Here is a 26,358-nt window from a genome sequence, read left to right on the forward strand (position 1 = left end):
CTTAGTGGGGCGGTCAAGCAGTTTCACCAAGTTCTGGGATCCAAATCTCAGAATGCTTCACCAGTTCCATCTATAATAACATTAGATTTTGGCGGAGTGGTCAAGTCTGGGTCCTATCCTGTTCACGTACCATAGTCAGATTGGAAATCTGACCTTTCCATATTTTTTCTGGGCAAACCTCTCTTCATTCTTCTTTCTTTTTCTCTTCTCCCCCTATCTCTGTCTCCTCTGCTCTTTTGTGTTCCTCTGGCAAAGGAACAGCAAAGGGTAAATCAAGTAAAAAAAGAGTATAAAAGCATAGCTTGGTTCTTACACATTACTTCTTTTTTTTTCATAGCAAGAGAGAAATACCAAATGAACAAAACAAAGCAACAAAAATGAAAGAACCCAATAGATCCTGGAATGTAGAATTTGAAACACACGATATGCAGATATATCCCTACAGATGGTCCCCGCACTAGCACGACACACACTGTTGGGTTTAACTTTCCTTTTTTTAGTACATATATATAAAAAGTCAACTTCCTATAAATGAACAGCACATCACCAAGTTTCCAACTAATGTACAATGAGCTCAGAAGAGGGGCTCTCCCAAACATAAGACCAACAGCTACTTGTGATAAGCTGGAGGAAGCTTCTCTTATCTTGCTACGGACTCTATTTACAAGAATGGATGGGAGTTTTTCTGGGCTGGCCTGGCCACTGGGATTCAGGCCTTCTTTATCAAGCTCTAGTCAACCCCCAAGAGTTTGAGGACTTGTGCCTCTCATCCAACACCATCTCTCTAGGAAAGTTGTGAGCTGCCAACACAAGATTGAGTTTTATAGAGCAAGTTGGCTAGACACATGTATACACAGGGTTTTAGGGAAAACCTGTTGGGAGTCAAATGTCTCTTTCTGAGGAGTTGGGGCCTCTGGGATAAGTCCCATTTTCTAAAAAGATGATGACTTGGGAGAACTCCAGAGGTAATTGGACGCAATGAGAAATCATTTGGTTTATTCCCAAGCAGGACTTGGTTCCATTTCATTATAGAGGGAAGATACTTGGGATTGGTCCTATTATTGGAATGTCACTTCCTGGGGGAGGGGCTGGGGGTTTTGATGTTGTCTGCCTGAGATCCCTGCTCCTGAGTAACATAGGGTATAAAAACACTCAGACATTTTCTGAGCCAGGCCTCCAGGGGGAAGGATTGACCATTCCTGGAATGTGGATGAAAACTGTGATTGATCTGAAGGAAGATCTTCCTGGCTATGACAGCTACAAAAGCATGGAATGAGTTACCAAGGAACAACACAGTCTTCCTTTTTGTCCAGAGCTTGAAGAGCCAAAAGGCTCCTGCAGTGGGTGTTTCAGCCGAAACCTTAGTTGAACTTGATGGGCCACACACATCTGGGTGTCCGCTGTTACCAAAGAGTCTGTTTGTCCCCAATTACTAATGGATTCTTCTAAACCAAAGATATGAACCACCTTGGTTATGAGCCAGGACAGGCTTGATATTACTGGATCTGGAAATTAGGAACAGGTGGGTGTCTGTCACAGAAGTAATATCCATGAAGGGAAGGGTCCTAGCCTCTTGCCAACCCAGCTCCCCAGCCCCTTGGCTTCCTCTGTGTAGAGAGCAACTCAAGTTGATTCCTGAAGCAGCAGCCCTTCCTTCCAGGAATGCCTTGTTGGCTGAGGGCAGGGGGCATGGGTCAAGTGAAGAGGTGGCCTCATGGGCCCAGGTGGGAACAAACAATTTGGTCCAATCTTTGTGGATTTGGTGCTTGTGTCTCCCATCACAAGTGCCTTTTACCCAGCAGCTCTTGATAAAGGTGATCCAAGTGTAGATTATAATAATGATGACAATGAAGATGAAAACAATTTTGATAAATAGGTGAAAATGATGAGAAGTTCCAAAGGAGGAGTAACTGGGGTCTTGAACCATCCTCCAAAGGTCCCAACTCTTAAGGAGAATGGAGTTTGAGGGAGTCTGAGGAAGCCACGGAAGTGGTCAAGGAAGGTGCCTTTTCCTTCTTCTCTGGAACCTTTGCCCAGGGGTGCTTGTTTGCAAATTGGTCACATCTGCCCCCTACTCAGTGGTGCTGGATTAGCAGGGGCCTCTCGGCCAAGAGTGAGTTAACATTGAAAGATGCCACTCCAGGTGCCCCCACCAAAATGCCCAGGGCGGGTAGGTGCTCTAGTCTGTGGTACAAGCAGTCCCTGGCTTGTCCAAAAATCCTCTTCCAAAGCTCTGAGGGAAGCTGCCCTCTGCACCCCTGGGAGCTTAAGGATGGAGACCCTCTTCCTAGAGGATCCGACATGCACAGGATAGGGTCAGGTCTCCTCTAGAGGCTGGGGGAGAAGTTGAAACTCCATGGAGGTATGAATTTGAAGCAATTTTTGACAACAAAGATTTGCCACCCACAAGCAAAGGGATCTCAGTTAGAAACCCACCTTCCAAGCCTGCCTTGGGATTCTCCACTCACGTGTCAAGACTTGATCCCCTCCCCAGCCCATCTGACCCAGTCAGAGAAGAAACTGAAGGGTTCTATGGTCCTTAGGTGGGGTGGGACAAGGTTGGAACTTGGCCTGGCTTGGCTTCTTTTACCCAGGGCATGACCAATGGCTGACAAGCCCACCCTCACGTTCCTTTCCCCTGCTTCAGCCACCTCTTGGCCTTCTTGGACTAGATTTCCTCCCTACACCTGGAAGAGGTGTGTGTGTGGCGGGTCCTGAAGTCCTCAGGACTCATGGGGTGGAGGCGAGACCATAGTCCTGTGGACTCCCCTGGGAGTCCAGTGTCCAGAGGGGAAAGGCTGTGGTTTTGGCCCTGGGTCAGAGACCCAGCTCAGTGGGCTGGATCCCTGCACTTACAGCTGAGAGTGGCCCTGTGAGCATCATCACCTCTAGCTGGGGCACCCACGGGAGTGGACTCTGAAGGGCTCTTGAGACTCTGTCTCAGGTGCCACCTTCCTCTGGGTGCCCAAAGTGCTCTATTCAGGGCAAGCTGCAGTCTCCATGCCCGAGATAACACAGAGGCCCCAACAGGATTGGACCGAGAAGGACTGTGGCTGACCAGAAAACCTCCAGGGGAGAGAGCAAGAGAGCAAAAATTCCAACGGGTTCACTCTGGATTTCTAACCACAGAAAATGGACAGACTGGCTGTATATCTCCAGGCGGCTGGCTACAAAAAGGGAATAGGCCTCCTTTCTTGTCCTCTAGGGATCCCAGGGGGATGAGGGGACTGAGGCTGGAAGGCTCAGGGATCAGTTAAGGGTTGGGTGGGGACTTGGGCTGGGGCAAGTTGCCCCAGGGGCCCTAGTAGGCCTGGCCAGTTTCCACAGGCAGGAGTCCCAGCACTGCGGAGTGTTCCCCGAGCTTCATGCGACGCTGTGTGGAGAGGCTCACATTTTTGGCCAGGTAATCAACAGCAGCTGGAAAAAAAACAGAAACTCCTAGAAACTGAGGTTCTTTCTGCCTATTCTTCTGTCTACCCCACATCCATCCATCCATCCATCCATCCATCCACCCACCCTACCATCCATCCATCCATACATCCATCCACCCCATCCATCCATCCATGAACCCATCCATCCATCCACCCACCCTACCATCCATCCATACATACATCCATCCACCCCATCCATCCATCCATGAACCCATCCATCCATCCATCCACCCTATCCATCCATCCATCCATACATCTATCCATCCCATCCATCCATCCACCCATCCATCCATCTACTCATCCATTCATCCATCCATCTCTTCATGAAGCATTCTCTCACCTCCAATCATTCAGTAAATATTTACTAACCACATTTGCCCAGATTTCTGGTGGGTTTTGTAGAGAGCTACAGAAGCATATCCACCTTGTCGGGGGATGAAGTAGTGCACCCTTCCAAAAAGCCCTCTAATATAGAGACCCAATGAGTCCCGCTGAGCCCAAGTAAAAATCCAATGAGTCCTGCTCAGCCTCTGCTTTCTCTGGACTCTGAACCCAGCTCATGGAAGAAGCAAAGCAAGATCCCTTGCTGAGCAATTAACAGCACTGAAATATACATATATATGAATTTTATTAATAGGGGAAATATTAGATTGTTTATAGGGTAACAGAACAAAAATTTTTTAAAAATCCATGGGACTACACTACACAGTGGACCCAAGTTAAACCATGGGCTTTAATTAATAGTACAATTATAAAAATGTGCTATCATAAATTATAACAAATGTTCCATGCCAATGCAAGGTGTTGGTGGTGGGGTGGTATATAGGAATCCTGTATTTTATTTGTGATTGTTCTGTAAACCCACGACTTAACTAATTTAAAAAAAAGGATCCCTTGCTGAAAATGTCAAAGCAGCTTTTGCAGGTGAGCTCAGGGGTCCAGGAAGAAGGAGGCGCTAGGACCTGATAGGCAGGGAGCTGAGCCCTGCAGTCCTCATCAGGTCCACTCACCCAGAGGAGGAGGATGAATGTCCGAGGGTGTGTGTTCATGTGAATGGTGTGTACTTGTGTGTGTGTGTGAACAGCAGAAACAAGAATGTTCGTGTAGTAGTAATGAGCAAACACATGAGTGTCCACAAGTGAGTGATATTTGCACACTCACATATGCACATGTATGTGAGTCGAGTGCACCTGTAGCTAAGCAGCAGGAATTCTGTGCATGTACACATACTGGGCCTAGGTGAGTTCTTACCTGAACAAGGTGCGTGCATGCATCTGTATATGTGTGCAGGTATGACCCCTGGGCGTGTGTGTGCATGTGTTCCACCTGACTACTTATTGTGCCTGCCTGAGGCTCCAGCAGAAATTAGTCCTGACCAAATGATATATTGGCACATGACCGAGACCTCCTGAGGCACAGAGAGGCCACCTCCCAAGCCAAGAGGAAGATGGAAGGTGCACTGGACTGGGAATCACAAGGCCTGCCCAGCATGTGCTCTGTCACCCACCCACTGAGGGACCCTGGGACACCCCACAAATTCCCCCAAGGTTGGAGGGGTGGAGCCAGGTGGCAAGGAGTGGACCCAGGCAGGTGGGTGGAGCCAGGAGGCAAGGAGTGTGGTCAGAGAGTGAGTCCCAGGGAGGAGAGGCGGACAGGGCACTGCCTGGTGGTTCAAATGACCTCTGTTCGAATCCTGCTTCCACCATTTATTAGCTGTGTGGTTTGGGGCACAACCTCACCTCTCCAAGCCTGCAAAATGGGATAATAATAGCACCTCACTTGAAGAGCTGTTGGGAGGCTTAAATGAGATAATGCATTTAAAGTGGTTAATGCCATGCCTGGCTCAATAAACATAGGCTACAAAGCAGCAAGATCCTGGAACTGAGATTTAGTAAGTGTGCCGGTTTGAATGTATTATGTCCCCCCAAAAAAGCCATATTCTTTGATGCAATCTTGTGGGGCAGACATATTAGTGGGGATTAAGTTGGAATGTTTGGATTAGGGTGTTTGCATGGAAATGAGCCTCACCCAACTGTGGGCAATGACTCTAATTGGATAATTTCCATGGAGGTATTACCCTACTCGTTCAGGTGGGTCTAAATTAAATCATTGGAGCCATATAAATGAACTGACAAAAAGAAGGAACTCAGTGCAGCTGTGAGTGACATTTTGAAGAGGAGCTGCAGCCAAGAGGGACACTTTGAAGAATGCACAGAAGCTGAGAGAGCGGCTACAGATAAGAGACAGTTTGAAGACGGCTGTTGAAAGCAGACTTTTGCTCCGGAGAAGCTAAGAGAGCACAAACACCACAAGAGCAACCAAGAGTGACATTTTTGAGGAACTGCAGCTTAGAGAGGAATGTCCTGGGAGAAAGCCATTTTGAAACCAGAACTTTGGAGCAGACGCCAGCCACGTGCCTTCCCAGCTAACAGAGAAACGTTTTCTGCACACCATTACCTCCAGTGAAGGTACCCAATAGCTGATGTGTTACCTTGGACACTTCATGGCCTTAATACTGTAACTGGGTAACCAAATAAACCCCTTTTATAAGAGCCAGTCCATCTCTGGTGTTTTGCATTCCGGCAGCATTAGCAAACCAGAACAGTAAGCAAATGTGACTCTTGAAGGGACTGGGAGGAAAAAAAACAGCGAAAGAGGAGGTTTGGGAGCATCAGGTCCCTCTTGCTCGGGAAAATCACTTTGCCTTTCTAGCCTGTTTCCTTGTCTGTAAAATTGGGAGAACAAATTCCAGCTGCCTTTAAGGGTCGGGAGGATCCAACGAGATAACATACACTTTCAGATGCTGGGCACAGAGGGCACGGCCCCCCAGCATCCTAAAGGATGTGCAATGGCTCTGGGGTCTCTTTGAGGTGTCTGGACTTTGTAACCCTCAACGTGCCAGGCTTCAAGCCGGGTGACGAGAGCAAACTGATGCCTGCCTCAGGCCTGAGCCGAGCCCCGGGGTGCTGCCAGCCTCCCTCGGAGGCCTCCACCCCATAGAGCAGGGGCCATTGCAGCCAGGCCCTGCCCTGCCCTGCCCTGGGGCTGCCCCTTTTGCTGGAGGGCGGCCGAGCATCAGCCATCCCCAGTCTTGGGGGGTACCCTGCAGCTCTGGCCATACCAGTCTCTTCTATTCGGAGCCAGTGTTACCCAGGCCCACCTGAGATCACCTCCTCCAGGAAGCCACATTCTCAGAGTGACAGTACAAATAGCAGGAGGAGGAGCTAGCGCAGGCTGAGCTTGCTCCATGCCCATCCTGTTCTGAGCACTTGAGGTGTGTGATCTCGTTTAATTCTCGCAATACGAGTTTGGCATATTACCCCCATTTTACAGATGAAGAAACTGAGGCCCTGCGTGACTATGTAATTTCAAAGGTCACATGGCTCATAAGCCGTGGAGCCAGGCATCAAGCCCCAGCATCTAATGCTAGCTCCCCGTCACCCCCGGGGAGCCTCGCCCCACCGCCTCCCATAGAACGCCCTGTGTAGGCCGAGGAGGAGGCCTTCTACACCCCAAAACTTGCCTTGCTCCCCTTCTCTACCCCAGGAAATGCAAGCGACTTGTCCAAGGGCTCACAGCCAGCATGCGGAAAGCCACCGAGTCAGGTCCCAGGAGGCTGCTGTCCGCCTCACTCCCCACCACGCCCACCATGGCAGCAATCCCTGCAGGTGGGGATGGGGGCTCTGACTTTGAAGACCGTGGTGAAAACGACAAACTGAGACCCCTCATGTATCAGGCACCAACTAGGTGCTGGGTGGGCCCGATCTCACTTAATTCTTTCAACAGCTGCAGGCTTTGAGTGCTGTTCTTGCTCTTTTACAATTGTGGAAACTGAGGCACAGAAAGATTGATTGCCTCAATCTTCTGGAGAAGACCAGGTCTGCCCCCTCGAGCCTCTAGCCCCTCTCTACATGCCTCTTTCTTCTCTTCCTCCTCCTTCATCTCTCCCAGTCACCAGCCCTCAGCCTGGAACACATGAGGTGACCCAGACCCTGTGCGGGCGGGCAAGGAAACGCCAAGCAGCTAAACTTGATCACCAGCCCGACCACCTTCACGGCTGCCTCAGGGGGCTGCAGGGCCTGCGCCTCCCCGGGGTCGAGCCGAGGAACCAGGGGTGCCGGGCTGTGGCATTTCTCCTGACGGCCCCGTCACCGGCCCACCCTGTCCCTCCGTCTCCCTGTGTCTCCCCTCTGCTGCGCGCCCATGCCGGGCTCGAAACGTCTCAAATTAGATTAATCGGGAGTTGGCAGGAGATGCGGCGGCGATGCCAACACGTAAACAAATCTCAGCCGTCAGCGCCTCGTCAGCCCGCGGCCCCAGAGGAGGACCCTTCTAGACACAAAACTCTTATTAGACTTGTCAGATCTATTAAAATTCTTTTCACACTTCTGCGTTCCATCAGCCCCATCATTAGAACGGCCCCGGCCTCTGGGAACACCGGGGTCATATTAATCTGCCGGGTGCCCCATCCCTGCCCCCCCACCCCCACCCCCTCCAGGGATGGGGAGAGATGGACAGATGGACAGACGGACAATGGCTGGGCACAGGAAAGGAAGACGCGAAGGTCCTCGGGATGCAAGGCCCAGGGGAAGGAGGTGGACTCGGCTGCTGCTGCATGTGGCCACGTGTACGCTCCACGTGCATGAGGCTCTGGGGGTGGGGCTTAGGTGTGACCAGGTACACGTCCACATAGGCTGGTGGGGTGCCCTCAGAAATAACGTCTCTGGGACCCCATTCCCTCATCTGTCAGATGGGAGGGACCACGCACACCACACAGGGGCCTGTAGTAGAAGCTCAATAAACGGGCATCTCTCCTTCCTTCAGCCACATTCATTTTCTGTATTTATGTCTTTGAAGCCATGTACTCACCTACAAGTAAATCTCTGTGCGTGTGCCTATCCATGTGCAGGAGCATGTGACACTGCGCACGTGAGCCCACACCCAGGTGGGTCCAGGTGCAGACCTTCCCAAGGTCTTATACAAGCCTGTGGTTTGACGCCGGGAGACCTGGAGTCCACCCTTCACCTACTGGGTGACCTTGGACAGGTTACTGAGTCTCTCTGAGCCTTCATTTTTGCATCTACATGGCGAAGGATAATAGCCACCTTGAGTGGGGTTTTGAGAATTACATGCAACGAGGAGCAAGCATTGCACCTGCTGCCCAGCCCCCTCCTAGCCCAGCCCCGAAGCCTCTGTGAGGTGGGGTGGGAACCGTGCTGGGGCACCCTCGGGGGCTGGAAAATGTGGCCCAGGAGGACCTCTGCAGTCCTGGGAGGAGCCAGAAAGGAGCCAGGGGATCAGGGGAGGGGGAGGGAAGGGAGTGAAGGAGAAAGTTGGGGGAAGGTAGCATGGAAGGGGAGGAGGGGGAGGAGGGGGAAGAGGGGAAGAGGGGAAGAGGGGGAGGAGGAGGAAGGGAGAAGAGGGGGAAGAGGAGGAGGAGGAGGGGGAGGAGGGGGAGGAGGAAATCGCTCTGGCCTTGGCTTTTCCCCAGCAAAAGGAACAAACGCTCCTTTCTCGCCTCCTGGGCCCCTTCCCTTTTGATCCCCCCTCCCCTGCCAACCCCTGTACTGGCTTTGGGGTTAATTTTATTTCCTACTTGGGCAGGAGTCCCCTGAGTGAGGCACCGGGCTCTGGGTGTGACTAACGCCTTCCCCAGGCCTCTGGGGGCTTTAGCTACCACTGGAGCCGCTCAAAAATCTTTATCAAGAGCATGTGTCCGGCTCCACACCCAGGAACACGGGCTGGGTCAGGAGGTCACTCTGGGATTCTCTGGAAACACCCCATGCACTTGTGTGCATCCCACACTCATACATGCATGCACACGTTATATACATCCATGCACTTGCTCCCCACGTACACACATTCACAGTTATACACACAGACACCATATGTACAGTACACTCCCAAATGTACACAAAGCTACACCCAGTTCAAACCATGCACACACCCATATTTACACATTGTGCACATGTTGTACACATCTAAGTACACACATGTACCAAATATACACAACTGCATGCACAGACATACCCAAGCATAGGTGCAGGCCCAAATGCACATCTGTGCACGTGCACATACAGCCACACATTCGCACACTCACACATATCTCTACCTGTGCAAACGTTTATCAAACATGGCTCCACAGTGACAGATGCACAGTAAATATGCCAAAAACACAGTCACATGCATAGACACGTTCAACCATATGCACACCTGAGTGTACATCTAACACATTTGTATGTGTTGCAGCCACATAGACATACATGCTCAAATCAATTTATGTGTGTCATGCACATGAAATGCTCATTTATACTCACACACAGGTCACTATTCATATGCACATACAGTTGTGGCCACACACACTTACACACACTTGTACACATACTCATCTGTACACAAAGATGCATGCACTAACACATGGATGCTGAAATACTCAGATGCATCACTTGCACACAATACACTCACACACACACACAAACCATAACATATTCACGGCACATGTATCCACAATCACATGTATACTCGTAAACGTGTACACATATGCAAACATATGCACGGAAAGGGTCATGAGCACAGCTGGGAGGTGGAGGCCGACACAGCTGGCCCTCATTTAGCCATGGAGGCCCAAGGCCTGGAGAGGCCTGGGTTGGGGGTGGTGGTGGTGAGGAAGCTGAGCTCAGTGAGGCCAGACCAGGGCAGCGGCTGCGGGAGAGGATGCCCCCAGGCAAGGAGGTCTTGCCCTCTTGCCCCACACCCCTCTGATTAGTTTGACACCCGCAGGTGAGGCCTTTGCCAGGAGGTGGGGCAGGAGGGGAGCTGAGCCGCCTGCAGAGTGACCTCCTGTTCCCCTGCCTGGCCCGGCCTGCTGCTGGCCTCATGGCAGCTGGCGGGAAGCTGGGGCCAGAGCCTGCCTTTTCCAGCCTTCGCTCTGCGGGTTCCCATCTGTGCCTTCAAGCAAGGTGTCAAGGGGACAGCGGTTGGAGTAGGCATGCAAGACCAGCTCAGAGTTTGGAAAAACCAAGACGGAAGGGGGCTGAAGGAGAGGACAGGGCTCAAAACACAGTGTTCACCCACTCCCTGGGGCAGGACGAAGCAGGCTCTCCCAGGCTGAGCCGTCCAACACAGCAGTCGTTGGCCACACTCGAAATGTGGCAAGGGCCACCGAGGAACCGAAGTTTCAAATTTTATTTCATCTTATCTAATCTAAATTTACTAACTGACACTTGATTTAGTTATTTAGCTTTTGGAAAACTTTCAAGTATGTTTGGGACAACTTGGGTGTGTGAATCTACTTTTCAACTGCAGAGTTTATGAAATTTAAACAGAAATCGAATATTTCCAATGAAAATTTAGTGCCGAATTAGAATGTGTTGTGAGTGTAAAATATACACAGGATTTCAAAGCCTTAGAATGAAAAAAAAAAAGTAAAATTTCTCATTAGTAATTTTTAGATGGATTATATGTGGAAACGATAAGCTTTGGGGTGGATTGGGCTAAAGAAAATGTCAGTCAAAATAATTCCACTGTTTCTTCTTACTTTTTACAATGTGGCTACCAGAGAATTTTAAATTACATTTGTGTCCTGCATATTGTATTTCTCTGGGACAGGGCTGCCTTCAGGGTCCTGGGTTTGAGGTCCGGCTCAGAGTCATTTTAGGTCAATTGTTTCTCTTTTCTGGGCCTCAGTTTCCCGGCCTGTGAAATGGGCAGCCCCACCCCACCACCACCTTGCAGCTCTCCACAAATGCACGGGATGCCTGCAGGGCGGGGACAGGGATGGGGAGGGGGTGACCCCCAGGGCAGCAGACACTCACTCTGGCCGTACTGCCCGTACTGGTAGCCAGCCACGGGGTCCACGCTGTAGCCGGTGGTGCTGTAGGTGGGTGGGCAGTAGGACTGGGAGGTGGGCAGGCTGTCTCCTGGCTTGATGGAGTCGGCCCGCTGGCTGCAGCTGGTCGAGATGGAGGTGGCCGAGTCGAGGCCGCCGTGCAGCGGGGAGATGGAGAAGTCGGCCTGCGGCTGCGGCGGCACTGCACTGGGGCTGCTCAGGATGCTCATCACCTGCAGAGAAGAGATGGTCAGCGCCGGGCCCAGCGAGCAGGGCCAGGGGGCACGTACGGGGATGATGACAGGCTGGCTGGGCTGGAGTGGCTTCCTGGAGGTTCCTGCATCATCAAGGTCCTCAGTTTACCTGTTTTGCTGCTCTTTAGTGCCTGGTTAGCTCTAGGGGGCAGGGCAGGAAAGGCCTCATTCTCCATATCCCCAGGGCCTGGCGCTAAGAGGCACCCAGTGCCTTTCTGCTGAATGAATGAATGAATGAATGGATGAATGCATGAATGGATGGATTAGTTAATGATGTCTCTCCCCCTTTGGACGGGGAGCTCCTCTAAGATGTGGAACTGTGCCTCCCCCATCAGACTGGGGTGGCCCCACCTTCAAACACCAAGGTTATCCAGCAGGACTCTGGCTGTGTCAGGCTTCATTCCCCTTTCAGGACTAGGTTTGCTACATTCTAGACATCTCTGAACTTTGAGCCTCCTGCCCCTACAATCCCAAAGCACAAGCCACTACTCTCAAATAGCCTCCCAGGGACCTCCTTTGATTCTGCCAGCTCCCAGACATCCAAGATCATCACCCACTTCCCTCTTCGGTCTGGTTTAGCAAACAGGAACCCGTCCTCAGACTGTCAACTTGACTGACATAGTGAGTCTTGTCTCCAGAAACTGCTTAAAGAACCTGGAGTCGGTTCCTTGGCATGCTTGCTTATTCATTCAACAAACCTGCACTGGTGGTGACTTAGGCCCTAGGCCGTGGGTTGGGCCCTGGGACTTCAAAAGAGAAAGAGCCACAGTCTCTGACCTTGGGTTGGAGGTGCCCTGTCTGGTGGGGAGGCATTAAGCAACAGACTGTCGAGAGACAAAGTGATGATGGGCATGCTAGAGGCAGCTTGGGGGGCTGTGGGGGCCCAGCGGAGGGCACTCAACCAGCCTGGAGGTCAGGAAAGCTTCTGGAGGAGGCATTGCTCTACAGTGTCAGGTGGGGCAGCTTCGCTGATAATCCACCAGCATCAAGCTCACGAATTCCACCGCAATCCATGCCAGGCACCGAGTTGTGTTCTTTGATTACCCCACCCATCTCCCGGGGAGAAGGCAGTCTGCGGGCATTCGAGCAATTATCTTTTTATCAACTAGACATGTTCTGAATATTTTTATCTTCTCATTTTTGATTTGTTCCTGTGATAGGCACAGTGGCCTGGTCAGGGTCAAGGGTATAGACTGTGGAAACGCAGAGCCAGGGACAGACCCTGTGCCTTGCCACATATTAGCTGTGGAACTTTGGGGGTGTCTCTTATCTTCTCTGATCCCCAGTCCTGGGGAAAAGAGATGATGCTCGCACCCAAACCGGAGGGAGGCTGGGGGATTAGAGGAGCTCTGCAGTGCTCAGGGAAACAGTATCCAGCTCCCCTAATCCTCCCCCTCCCTGCCCCCTCTGTCCCCTTAGCAGATACTCATGTGACTCTCCCAAGCCAGAGCCCTGCAGACATACATGGGGCAGAGGCCACAGAGGGCCACAGAGGGTCACAGGGGGCCACAGGGGGTCACAGGGAGTCACAGAGGGCCACAGAGGGTCACAGGGGGCCACAGGGGGTTACAGGGAGTCACAGAAGGCCACAGAGGGCCACAGAGGGCCGTGGCTTCCCCAGATCTCACAGCAGGACTGTGAGTGAGCAGAGCCCAGTTCACCTGCACCCCGTTCACCTGCTAAATTTCAAAACTGACTCTCAGTTCAACGTATCTGTTAGGGGTTCAATTGTGTCCTCCAAAAAGGTATATTCAAGTCCTAACCCCTTGGATTCAGAAGGTGGCATATTTGGGAATCGAGTCAATGATGACTGAATTGGTTAAGATGAGACCAAACCAGATGCGGGTGGGCCCTGGTCCCATATGACTGGTGCCCTGACACGAAGTGGGAATTTGGACTAGAGACAGGCACCGGGGAGAAGGCCATGACCGCAGAGAACGGAGGGGGCAGCTGCCGGCCGAGGGCAGCCAGGATGGCTGGCAAACACCAGAAGCTGGAAGGGGCTACAAGGAGCATCCCCGACACATCCTCCTGCTGACACCTTGATTTTGAACCTCCAGCCTCTGGAATTGTGAGACAAGATGCTTCTGTTGTTTTAAGCTGTGGAGAGTGTGTACTTTGTCACAGCGGCCCTAGGAAGCTAAGACAACATCTGACCCCTTCGGAGGTTTTCACTCCAGGGACCAGCAGAAGTTTGTTTACTGAGCAGCTGCTGGGGGAGGGGGTAGTGGGAGGGTCCCACCTTCTGGGGGGGCCTGGGCTTCTGAGGGCCCCCAGCTGGCTCCTCTGGAATGACATGAGCGGAACTACCCCTCTCCCACCCCGCCCCCCTAGTCCTTCCCAGGCCCCGCAGGCATATGCCCCTCAGCCCTGGGGGTCACTCTTCTCTAGTCTTTCTCTCCCTCTACCCCCTCCCAGAGCCAGAGTCAAGGGCACTGGGCCTGCGGGGGCTGCTGACTGGCTGGTCTTTGTGTCACTGCAGCTAGTGGGACTTAGGTGAGACCTAAGGGGGTAGCAACCCCATCAAGATGGCAAAGGACACGTGGGAGTGGGAGAAGAAGAGAGAAAGCTACCAAGGAGCTGAGAGACATCTCCCAAATCCCCTCTGTGTTATAGAAGGGGTGCTGGGGTGGAGATGGGAGGGAAGGTGTGAAGGGGATGGTGGGTGAGGGCCTGACACTACTAGCAGGGCTTGGTGCTTCCTGATGGTTGAGGTAGGGGACGGATCCCAGATGAGGGAGGGGGATTTTAATACTGCTCTGGGGGTTAGGGGACCTGCGTTCTTTTCCAGTGGGGCCACATCTGGGATGTGCCGGGTGCCTGTCGGGTCCCCAGCTGAGACCTCAGCTCTCCATCCGAATTAAGAAAACCGCCATCACTCATTCCATTCCCCGCCCCACACAAACACTGATCCTGCTCCCTGTCAAAGGAGGCCTGGGTCCTAAGAGACTTGGGGCTCAGGGAAAGCACATAGACCTCAACTCCCTTCCTGCAGGACAACTTGGGGGGGGCACCGGGAGGGCTTGTTAGCTCTGGTGAGACCCAGTTTGACCCTTCCCTCTTGTTCAAGATGCTAAGCTAAGAAGGGACAAGGCGGGAGGGTGGGGATTGGGGGTGGTGTAACGGAGAAGAAGAGTGTGCTTTGGGACTGGGCTGGGATCTGCTCATAGACCCACTACCCATCCTGTAAGACAGACCTACACAGAACCACTGTGTAGCTGACCACATCACTCAAGAGTTATCAGTGGCTTATCATGATCTGGTCTCCACCTGCCCATCCAAACTCCTTCCTGACCTTCCCACCTCACACTTTATGTCCCAGCAATACTAATCAATGCATTGTTTCCTAAAGATGGCCCTTATTCATTCATTTATTCATTCAACAAACATTTCTTAAGAGTGCCCACTCTGTGCCAGACTGGGGTGTGGGCTGGACTGTGAGCTCTCTGAGGGCAGGATGGATCTGTGGCCTTCGGAGCCCCAGGGCCTCCACTGTGCCTACTACGTACTACCAACTCAAAAAAGCCTTGTTGAACTCACATATATTCATTTCACAAAAATTTACTGAGCACCTACTATGTTCCAGACACCACACTGGGCATCAAGGTTACAGTGATGAACAATACCATCTTCACTCCCTCCTGGAGCTATCAGTCTAGCAAAGGAGGCTGACAGCAAGCAAGTGAACAGACAAAACAAACGAGTGATTTCCGATACTGGTAAGTGCCATGAAGATAAAATCAGGCAGCCAGGTGGGGTTGTCAGGGAAGACGTCCCCAAAGAGGTGGAGGATATCCAGCAAGACCTAAAGCAGCCAGCCATGGGAAGTTGTAGCCCAAGAGCTCTCCGGGCAGGGGAGCCAGCAGTGCAAAGGCCCTGAGGTGGGAACACACCCAGCAGGTTTAGGAAATAGCGGAAAAGTCAATGTTGAGAATGAAAATCCCCAGAGCTGCAAGACCTGGAGTCCTTTGTTGGAGAGGGTGTGCATAGCGGCTCAGGGGGCCTTGGACCCTGGTCCATCAGCGAAATGGCTCAGAAACAGTTTAGGTTCAGGGAGCTTTTCCTGTAATGGGATTTGCTCAATGGGATTGGCCCTGGACCATCAAATAAAATCCACATCTGGGGTAGGTGTGAACGGGGGATGTGCAGTATCTGCTCGGTCTCTCCTAGAGTGGCTGGAGGCCTGTGGATCAAAGGAACTCCATTTCATCCAATCCCCTGCCTCCAGGCAGGGCGGCTTTCAAGTAAATGGGACAGGACCCAACTGAAGAGAGGGGAGGACCAGAGCCCTGAGCTATGCGTTAGTCATTTCACTGACTCCTTGTGCCAATGGGCTATTCCTACCCCGTTCTGGAAGCGGGGACACTGAATGCACTGGTAAGTGGAAGGGCTCGTGAGAGGCAGAGCTGGGATTTGAACCCAGGTCTCACTGACCCCCAGCTGTGCTCCTTCCCCAGAGTGGACGAACCTGGGCTGAGCAGGAGAGTGCCAATGGAGAGGCCCTGTGCAACCCCACGGCTCTGAGACTTCCCTAGGCCTCTGGCGGGTCTAGGGACTCTCCCAGTCCCTCTTCACCCACAGAAGCAGGAAACGTTTGCCCACAGCTTGGGGTCTGGCCGAGGTCTGGGGCCTGCAAACTTTTGAACTTGAGGAAGTCCTGGTCTGATGCGGTAATCCAACCCCCTCAAGAATGCTAAAGCCTCTCCCTCGGTGGGTTTTGCTTTTTTCCTGGTGACCTTGCTTGCACTAATGTATTACTTCTTGGTACGTTACCGTTACTAACTCAAAATCAATACCGACCTCCACATCTGTAAGGTTTTATCTGAAGGCAAATCTCCAGGCTGTCAATCAGGCTGACTGACAGCCATCCCTTCCTCTACTTTCCGCCCCCACCCCCAATCCGCCATCGCCCCCGCTCGGCCCCCAGCCCCTTCCTCTCCCTCTGCTCCAAATCAGTCCCAGCCTCGGCCAGACTAAATCAATAAGGGGCCAGCCTCACCCCCTCTTCTGCCTGCTGGGGAGACGCGTGCTGGTTTCAGGGGTGGGGGCCGCGGGCGCCCTGTGCCAGCCCCACTTCCATAGCCTCTGCTCGCCGCCCCCTCCCCCGAGATGCGCCAGCACGCTCCCCTACTTTAAAAGAAGGGGATGGGAAAAATGTAATTAATTCCCTCCGTTTCTGAGCTGGCCCTGAGGGCCTGGGACTGAGGAGGCTGAGCTGCGAGATCTGCACCCTCTGTGATAACCGAGCGTGGCTTTGGGAGCACAGCTGCAATTAGAAGTGGGGTCGCCATCGCCAGGCTCTGTGGCAGGGTTTGGGTGGGTGGGTGCACTGCTGGGTGCAGAGGGGAGAGGGAGGCACAGGGCCCGGAGACCAGTGAGGTCAGCACGGGACACCTGGAGATCAGAGGGGGGCTGGAATTAGGGTAAGGGCCCCCAGATCAGAGGGCATTTGGGGAACCCCACCTCCACATTGCCAGAGGGGGTCCCTGAGGCCCTAGGAGGAGGGACACGGCCAGTCAGTGCCCAGCAAGACTTCCCTGCAGCAGGTACTCCAGGGGGCGGGGGGGGGGGGCAGGATATCTGCCTTAGCATCCTCGCAGGTGACTAGCTGTGACCTGGGGGAATATCTTTAACCTCTCCATGCCTTGGTTTTCTCATCTGTATACTGGGAATGAAAATAATTACAGCTGCCTATGGAGTTATTGTAAGGATTAAATGACCCTGAAACACAGCAGTGCCTGACACACCCTTCGTTCTCAGTAAATGCTAGCCCTCCCTACCTTCTCTTTCCCCCACTTCTCTTCTTTCCCCCTCCTCCCCAACTCCTCCTCCTCCTCTTCCTCCTCCTTGGCCTGGAGGAGGGGGAGGGGAGGAGGCACAGGGCCCCTGGCCTGAGACTGAAATGGTCACCGGAGGGCAGGCTCCGAGAGCTCCTCCCCTATCAGGACCATGTCTTTCTCCATCTCTGCTTCCCCATGGGGCCCTGCACACAGTGGGCGTTTCCTGAATGAATAATCACTCTGCCTGTTGGAACAGCTCTGCCCCAGGCAGATGCAGATGGGGACCTGCAAGCAGGAGAGGGAGTTCACTATCAGGTGGGAGTCTCAGGAGCGCTGTCACCTTTGACAAGTCACACGTCCTCCCTGTCCTCCCTGGCCTGAAAGTGCTAAGAGAGGAGGTGGCATTAGAGGCCCTCAAAGATCCTCAGGGTGAATCAGTGAGGTCTTCTGGTCTAGACCCAGCGGGACCTGGAGTTCACACACCTAATCCCTTCCCCACAACACACACAGTGCACAAGTAGCCCACACCACACCTCCCTGCGGACATACACTGGAATCCAGGAAGATGAGGCAACTCGAAATGCCTCTCGTCTGGATGGTCAAATAGCTTTTCATCATAACCCTAATAAACCCTCAGGTTAATCCTTTTCTTAAACTATCACACCCACTTTTCTTAAATTCATCCAGTGCACTTATACTGCCACACACTTAGATGTAAGCACACCTAAATACACACGTGAAACCTGGGAGGCGCCTCCGAGATGGCCCTCTGTTCAGAGATGGGGAAACCGAGGCTCAGAGAGGGAGAGTGACTTGCATGAGTCACACAGCAAACTAATGGTGATATAGCAGGTGACTGTGCCTTCCTCCCATCCCGGGCTCAGTTTCACTCCCTCCTGACCCCAGTCTAGGGTTTAGCTCCAGAAGGACCCACTGTCTCAGCACAGAGAATGCTTTTGTCTCCTCAACTCCAGCCCCAGTCCACCATCTTGCTAATTCATCCACGTGCTTTCCAGAAAAGATGAGAGGGGGATATTTGGAGATATTTCAATTGTCAGGGTCATAAGACAAGGGCACAGTTTGCCAGGAATGGAATGCAATATTTGCCTCCACTGAAAGAAACAAGTCATTATGGACCAAAAACTGTTCGAGGCTGGCGGATTTTTGAGGGCAGCCCATCCCACGACTTGCCCTGGTTTCTGAGGCCTGGAATCCATCTCGGTGCCCAGGTGGACCCATGGGGGAAGGCTGAAGGTTGGGGATCTTGCATGGGAAGATTCTCCACCGGGGTTTGTCCACTCAATCACTGGTTCTTCACCTCGGCTGCCCATCAGAATCCCTAGGGAGGTTTTTAAAATGCCCGTGCCCGGGTTCCACCCTCTAGAGCTTCTCCCAGGTGATCCTAGTGTGCAACAGACTTTGAGAACAATCATTGCTGATTGCCATCCATCCACCTACACTTCCACACTCGGATGGACAAAGACACAGGCGCACACACAAAATACGCAAGTACAGGGGTGCAGACAGCATTACACCGACGGGCCAACACAAACACATGAAGAATGATGTTCGTGAAAAACTGCATGCACATGCACACACACACAGACACACACCCACTAGGCCCTAAACCACCCACACGCCTCACGGATGCATGCCACAGATGTACCCTACAGATGCACACGCACAGGCCAAGAGACCCCTGCACATGCACGACCACCCTCGGCCTCATACCTCCACATCTGCCAGCTCACTGGCACAAGCACACACACACACCTAGATTCATTTTCCTCCACTCCCCAGCAGATGCCCAAACACACATCACGCATACAGGCCCCCGCCTCCCTGTTGCCCATCCCAGCTCCACGCTGGGATTAGTGCAAGCAAGAAATCACCCACCCAGGCAGCGGCCACCCCTGCTCCCCCTCTCTCCCTGTCAATTCTCTGCTAAGAGGATCTGGGCCCCCTCCCCTCTCCCTGCCCCCTGTGGACAGCGGTAATGGGCTGACTTGGAGCTTCCAAACAAGATTTCCAGCAAGTACCCTGGCCCCCACCCAACCCTCACCTTCTGCCTCTCTGCTTAGGGCCTGCATGCCTCACCCCCCTCCACTGCTGACATCTCTCACGGCAGCCTGCTCCCCTCCCAGGGCCCTATCCCCAAACCCTGGCTGGCCCTGTTACCCTCATTCATCACCACTCAAACCTCCACGAAGGCTTTTCTAAGCCCAGCTGCTGCCATTCTCTTGCACGAGCACAGCACCTTACCGTGTAAGAAGCCTGATAACTACTCTATGAAGCACTGCTACCCCATTTTTCAGATGAGGAAACTGAGGCTTAGGGGCTCACCCAGAATCACACCGGGGAAGAGTGGCAGGACTGAACAAGAACCCATGACCCCTGGCTTCTAATTCAGTGCTTTTGCCCTGTGCCTGGCTGAGGTCTCCATTTACTCTAGATGGTTCTGGGAAGTTCATGAACTCTATGTGTGTGCCTGGGTGCCCGTGGGAGTGCCGCACGTGTATGCCTAAAGTATAGTGTGCAGGTGTGTGTATCACAGTTGTGTTCACGTGTGAGTGTCATGTTTGTGTCAGGGTTGCACATGCCTGTGAGTGTTGTGTGTGTGCTTGGGAGCACTGCATGTGTGTGGGGAGCACGTGTCCTCTTTGCCCCCCAGATGATGATCTCGCCAAGAGGACGGGCAGAAACTCGAAGACCCGGAAGCTCAGAGGGGACTTGGCCAGCATCTGGCCGTCAACCACCACCTGCACCCAAACCCTGTCCGGTACCTCTTCCCTCCACGTGGGAGTCCCATATCCCAGACCCCCAAGCTCTGGCTGAGGAGGAAAGCAGGAGGGGATAATTGCTGAAACTGCAGCAGAAGGGATTCGGTTTTAAAACTCTGATAAGCACTTCCTAGTGTGTGTCTGTGGGGGGTGGGATTCTGAAAGGCTGAGAGGTCACTGGGCTTTGAGCCCTACACAGAGGACACCCTCAGCCCTACGGTGACCCCACTTCTTGCCTGGGCACGGGCCGGCCCTGACCTGCGCGTAGCTTTCTGGTAGGCAGGACCTCGCTGGGCTCGGCCAGGAGCTGCTCAGAGGCAGGACCTGGCTCACAGGAGGTGCCCAACAAAGATGTGTTGAATAAGTGCATGAATGAATGAATGCATCTATCCATTGATCCCCAGCACAGGGCCTCGCATCGAGTCGGTTGAATGAAATGAATAAATCATACCTACACCCTCCCTCAACCTAATGGATTTAAAAGAGCCCCTGTCCCACCCCAGGTGTCCTGGGAGGCTTAGCTAAAGCTAAAGACGGTTGGTGGAGAGAATGACTTCCCATCACATCCAAAAAGTAAAGATTCTCTGGCTTAACTCTCCAACACACACACATATACACATTCCAATGTTTGAACTACAAGATGTCAACTAAATACCTGGAAACATCTAGAAATATCTGAAAACACTGGAAGGGAGCTGGCTTTGGTCTCCACCTCCTTGGGCAGCTCCTGGGCTGGCACAAGTCTGGAGGTCTCCAGGCCAGCAGGGTCCAAGGGCTCCAGACCCCTGGCGCGTGCAGGAGTTGGTGAGGTGCAGGGGGATTTGGAGACCATCTCTGACGGAGCGATAAATGGCGGACAGGACAGGGGATTAGAGCGACTAGGCTGGGAGCAGTAGCGGGCTGGGGAAGGAAGGGGCCCGATCGCTGGGAAAGATAAGACTATTTAAAGATAATGATTGCATAAATTTAATTAGCACACTTTCACGCAGCAAATGGCCGTTTTGTAATTAATGTATCTGGCCTTACTAAGCATGAAAGATCCCATCTCCTCCCCCTCCCCTGCCCGCTCCCCCTCCCCCACGGCCCTAATGAAAGACAGAGAGCAAGTGACAGAAACAGTTTGTCAGTGGCTCCAGGTGTCAGGGGCCTAATTGGCCCGGCTGAGCAGGGAGGGGGAGGGATGGGGGAGGGGGCCTCCTTGACTCCGGCCCCAGCCCAGGGCCGGAGAGGAGGTGTCGGGGGAGGGGGGTTGGGGGTCCTCCTGGGTAATTGCCAGAGACGAGGACGCAGATTGGCCATGGCAGGGACTGAGCAGTAGCAGGGAGGCCTCGTTAGTAGTTGGGCAGACAAGCTGGCACATATCACAGTGCGTTAAGGACTCGGGGCTGTGATAGCTCAGGTCCTTGCCCACTCCAAGAGGTAAAGTCCCTTAGGCAGCATGAATGACTGAATGAAAGAACGAGTCTCAGTCTCCAGTTCTATCAAATGGCCCCTGGTTATTGAGAGGCTCAAGTGGATAAACGACCATGGCCTTCGGTTACTGAGCCCCTACCAGGTGCCATGCCCCTACTATGCGCGGTCCACACTGCCCTTCCTCCTCACCCCTGTAGTCAGAAGGATGTCTGTTCTGGGATACACATCTGCATCTTTCTGAAGTTGGGGTACATCTTACAATCAAGGGTGCCTCGCTACAGCTGTCAGCCAGGGGCTATGTGACAAGCTTTCATTGACACTTTCTGATAAGATCAAGAAAGGGCCAGTGCCAAGTCATCTTAGATTCAATGAAATACAGGTATGTGATGTTCCACTTTTACAGATCAGGAAACTGAGGCTCCAGGGAGCAAACTAATTCGACCAAGTGTATGCAGTTAGTAAGTGGTGGGGCTGGGATTTGAACCCAGCAAGCTGTTTATATGCTTATAGCATGTACCCAAGGGAGAGCCAGCTCAGCACCTTTTCCTGCCTCCATGGAAACCTTGTGTCATCCCTGCCTCGAGACGCTGCCAAAGGGGGTTGCACCCGCTCCCCTCCTCTCTGACAACGACCCTCTGCTGTCTTCACCAGCTGCCTCCACCAGCCTCTGCTGGCCTCGGCCACAAGGCCTCTGCCCTCGGCAAGCTCAGTCCCTGCCCGACTGGTTTTCTCTGCAGAAGGCTGGGCAATGAGGCCTTGAGCCAGCCCAGGCCAGGTGAAGCGGGGCCCAGCCAGCCCTCTCCCGGACCAAATTCAATTTCGAAGCGTAATGAGTTTGCAGAGGAACTGGGTGAGCTCGCTGACGCCGCTCCTTGCTGGCTGGGTGGTTCCAGGCCGGGCCAGCAAGTGCGCAGCGGCCGGAGCACGGAGAGCCCCAGGCTCCATCAACAGTAGCGGGGGCACTGAGCGAGTGAAAAATGTCAGAGCAAATTGCTCTTGACAGCGTTAATATCTGCACCTCATAGCAATAATTACATGTAAATAAATAGCAAAATCACACTCAGCTGGAGGCGGCTCAGGGAGGACAGACACGCTTAAGGACCAGCTGGGGACCCGACTGCTCTGCTCCATCTTTTTCTTTCCTTCTTAGAATCTCTGCGCCCTCTCTCCTCCTCCACCAGATCCTTGCTCCAGCTCAGCCCGGGAAGCCCGACATCCTGGCCATTCAGATTTTAAGTGGAAGGGAAAAATAAAACATTTGGGTCCCGCAAGGTTCTCATGCAGCGGTGGGGGAATAGCTGGACCAAACCCCTCCCGACCTCTTTCTCTCCTCTCTCTCTGAGCATCTTATTCTGTCTCCGGGTCTCTGCAAAGAGAGGCCTCTGAAATAATTCCACATCTCTGCCCTGACCCCTACCCTAGGCACCCTTCTGGCTGTCTCCACCCCTGGCTCCTGGTCCTCCTCCTGGAGTCCCTGTTTCTGTCCATGATTCCGTCACCTTCTGGGTCACCAGACTCCAAAGGGCTCAGTCACTGTCCCCTCCTCCCTCAATCCCCGCAGGCAGTCGGTTAGGGGTTAAACGCAGCACCACTTCCTGGAGCCACAACGTGAGGTGATGCTGATTTATTCCATTATCATCACGCCATAAATACGGATCCATAGTGGCAAAGAATGCGAAACTCACAGGCATTTTAAGGCTCACACATCAAGTGGTGTTACCCTCACAGGGTGAGTACACTCAGCTATCATCGGGGCACCCTGGAAAGAAGTTCGAGAAGCCCCCTAGAGATCTCAAGGCTAAGGAGGAGGTTGGGGACATTCTAGGGTTCCCCACCCGATTTGCCCCTAGCCGCCGTGTTAGGCGGCCTGTCGGTTCCTTAGTTTGGTTTTGTTCCGCTGGAGCCCGACCTCTGCAAGGGCGGGGATCACGTTTTACCCACGTCTGAATTCACGGTTCTTAGCAAAGCGCCCAGCAGAGGCCCATAGGGGTGTTTGAGAAAGAAAGAAAGAAAACAAAAAGGAAGAGAAAGGCCAGAAGACAAGGGAAGAGAAGGAAGGAAAGGAAAGGAAAGGTGTACGAAGATGGAAGGTGAGGAGGGTGAAACTGTGGCCCAGGGAGGGGATGCAATTCAAAATGAGCCCACCTATACCTGGGAGCTGGATTTCAATCAGGGCTTCCCTCTCCCCTCCCCGGAGGGGCGCAGGGGCTCTTTCTGTGGGAACCCGCTCTCCTCCCACCCTATGCTTGGGTTGTAGGAATATCCCACGAGTTAAGATGCTCCTGTCCCGAGGAAAACCGGCAGAGAGGGCCCTTCCGGCTGCGGCAACGCCCTGCTCCCTTGCCCGCACGGCGCAGGGAACGCGGGCTCCATTCTTTGTGAAACAAATATCTTCTCCGGAGCAGCCCCTGCGTCAGACACCGTCTTGTTGAGCTCACTGACTAATCCACTTATCGAGGATAAAGTGCCTGTGAATCCCCGTTTGATAAAGGCAGGCACAAAATTAGCAAAAACCTGCCCACGGCTCTGACGTACCAAACAAACAAGAGGCCGGGATGGCTGCGGAGGGATGTTGTCTCATTTCAGTCTCCGGGCCCCAGAGAGATGCGTGAAGAGATAGTGGCTTTCTCGAAGGTGCTGCAGGCTGGGAAGGTGATGCCCGTGTTATAAAAGGGTGTTGTGTAATGTGGGGAAAGGGACCGGAACACGGTCCCCACCCCATCCCACACTGCGTGCACCCCTATCCAACCCAGGCCCCCAGCTCTGATCACAACCCAACTCCAGTACCCTAATGCTGGTTGCATTTCCAAATTTAACCATTCACAATCATGGCTAATATTTCTTTAATGCTTGCGACATGCAAGGAAGGGTTCTAAGCATTTTATGTGTGTCAACTCATCGGCTCCTTACAACATTGCTGTGAAGTAGGTACTATCTGCATCCACTTTTATAGATGAGAAAAAGGAGGCACAGAGAGGTCAAGTCACTCATGCAAGATCACACAGCTGGTAACTATAGTTCATACTCTCCAGCTCAACCATAGCCAATTCTAACTAAACCCACATCCCCAACCATGGTCTCCAACTCTGGCCAGAATCCCCCAAGCACCCAAAGTCCCTAATCTTGGCTCTACACCCAACTACACATGATCCACTCCCCGCCACTCTGCACAGGGCCTTGTGGTTGCTAAGTCCCATATGTTCATGCACGTAATCTGGTTCACCCACTCACATCACTGAGAAAGCCAAAGGTCTTCACATGTGCCCCTGTGCCTTCCATTAGTGGCTCGGTTATCAAGATGGTGTGGTCCTTCCAGGAGGCCCCCAGCAGTCTCTCTCCCTTGCCCCCAAGGAGCTTGGCACTCTGCTGACCCATCCTCCTTCACAGGAGGTTCTGGACGGCTTGCTCCCTGTACTGACCTCCCCCCAACCCCATCAGCACTGGCTTGGGGCAGAGGGGCTGGTCCCAGGCCTGGGGGGTGGGGACATTAATCATCAGAGAGCACCTGTCAGGGTGGCATCTGGAACTAAAGGGAAACACTTGACTAAAGGGCAGGACTCCTCACCCCAGGCTCTGGGGTCCCTGGGACCAACTGTGGCCATATCAGAGGCCAGGACTCAGAACAGAGGAGGCATCTGGGGTTCAGGCCCTGGCCACCCCATTTGCTTGGGAAAAGGTCCCTGCCATGGAAACCTGTGCTGTGCGTGGGAGATGGGGCTGACAGGACAGTGGGGAAAAGGCTGGGCTCTGGCAGGCTACAATGTTGGGCAGAAGGGACCCGTCTGCCACTGGGCTTCCCATGAGCTTCCTCACTCTGTTCCTTCCCCTCCCCGGCTCCTTCCCTTCTCCTTCCTCAGCTGTCCAGGATGGTCCACTTTGAGTCACGGTGGGGAGCTCGTGGGGCACCGGAGACCTGGGAAACCGAGGCACGGGGAGCTAAGTTCCTCCCTCCTGAGGTTGCCTGGCTAGGAGGTGGTGGGGCTGGGGCCTAAACTTGGTTTGCCTAACTGCAGAGACTGTGCCTCAGTTTCCCTGCCTCCCCCTTCTCCCACGGCCCATTCTGGCTTCTCTGAGCCCTCAAACCCTCCCTCTGCACCTGCCACCCTCTGGCTCTGGGCCTCCTGTCCCTCTCAGCTCTTCTCCCTCCAGTGGGGCACCTGAGTCTCTGTTGAGCCTCGTTTCCTTTATCTGACGGCTTCTCCCTGCCCTGTCGCCGTCTCGGTCTCTGTGTGCCTCTCTCTGGGCTGCTCTGTCCCTTGTTCTTCTCTGTCTCTCTCTCCTCCTGCTTCTGTCTCTCCCGATCTGTGTGTGTGTGTGTGTGTGCCTGTTTCTGTCTGTCTCTCTCCCTGTCTCTATCTCTCCATGCACTTCTCTCCTGGGCTCTCTTTATCTCTCCCTGTCCCATCTCTCTCTGCCTCTGCCTCCATCCCTGACACTTCTGTGTGTCTGTCTCTACCCAGCCCCCTTCTCTCCACCAGCGTCTCACAACTGGGCTCTCCCCATGGGTCCGTTGGTCTGTTTGTCCACCTCCTTGCCCCTCTGCCCTGCCACCCCTGCCCCAATCAGCCAGAGGGGCTCAGCATGCCCAGGGTTGAGCCCACCATGCTGCAGCTCTGCCAGGCAGCTCGGGTGCCAACCCCATGCCCGGTGCAGCTGGTTCCCAACACAGTGTGGGACTGAGGAGCCTCAGCCCACTCCCCTGCTCCCTGGCCCCTTCCCCTGGTTCCCAAGGGACCTCAGCTTCCTCACTCTGTTCCTTCCCCTCCTCGGCCCCTTCCCTTCTCCTTCCTCAGCTGTCCAGGATGCTCCACTTTGAGTCAAGGTGGGGAGCTCGTGGGGCACCAGGGAGCTGGGAAGGAGGGGAGGGCGGGG

General features: G+C 53.4%; 1 protein-coding gene across 4 annotated transcripts in view; it reads right to left on the reverse strand.

Annotated features, from left to right (window-relative positions):
- Positions 1-703: 703 nt before the first annotated feature.
- PAX7 (paired box 7) overlaps positions 704-26,358 on the reverse strand; it is a 101,503-nt gene continuing 75,848 nt past the window's right edge. For 3 of the 4 annotated variants that reach the window (XM_037818682.1, XM_037818686.1, XM_037818679.1), the window contains 2 exons: positions 11,246-11,492; positions 704-3,417 (listed from right to left, as the gene is read on the reverse strand). In XM_037818682.1, coding sequence (XP_037674610.1) covers positions 3,302-3,417; positions 11,246-11,492 — 363 coding nt within the window. In that variant the 3' untranslated portion in view covers positions 704-3,301. Of the gene's footprint in view, positions 3,418-11,245; positions 11,493-14,783; positions 14,800-22,576; positions 22,632-26,358 lie in introns of all 4 variants that reach the window. The other variant, XM_037818678.1, reaches the window with a different exon arrangement.

This window comes from Choloepus didactylus, chromosome 2 (genome assembly GCF_015220235.1).
Source record: "Choloepus didactylus isolate mChoDid1 chromosome 2, mChoDid1.pri, whole genome shotgun sequence".
Classification (NCBI taxonomy): Eukaryota; Metazoa; Chordata; class Mammalia; order Pilosa; family Megalonychidae; genus Choloepus; species Choloepus didactylus.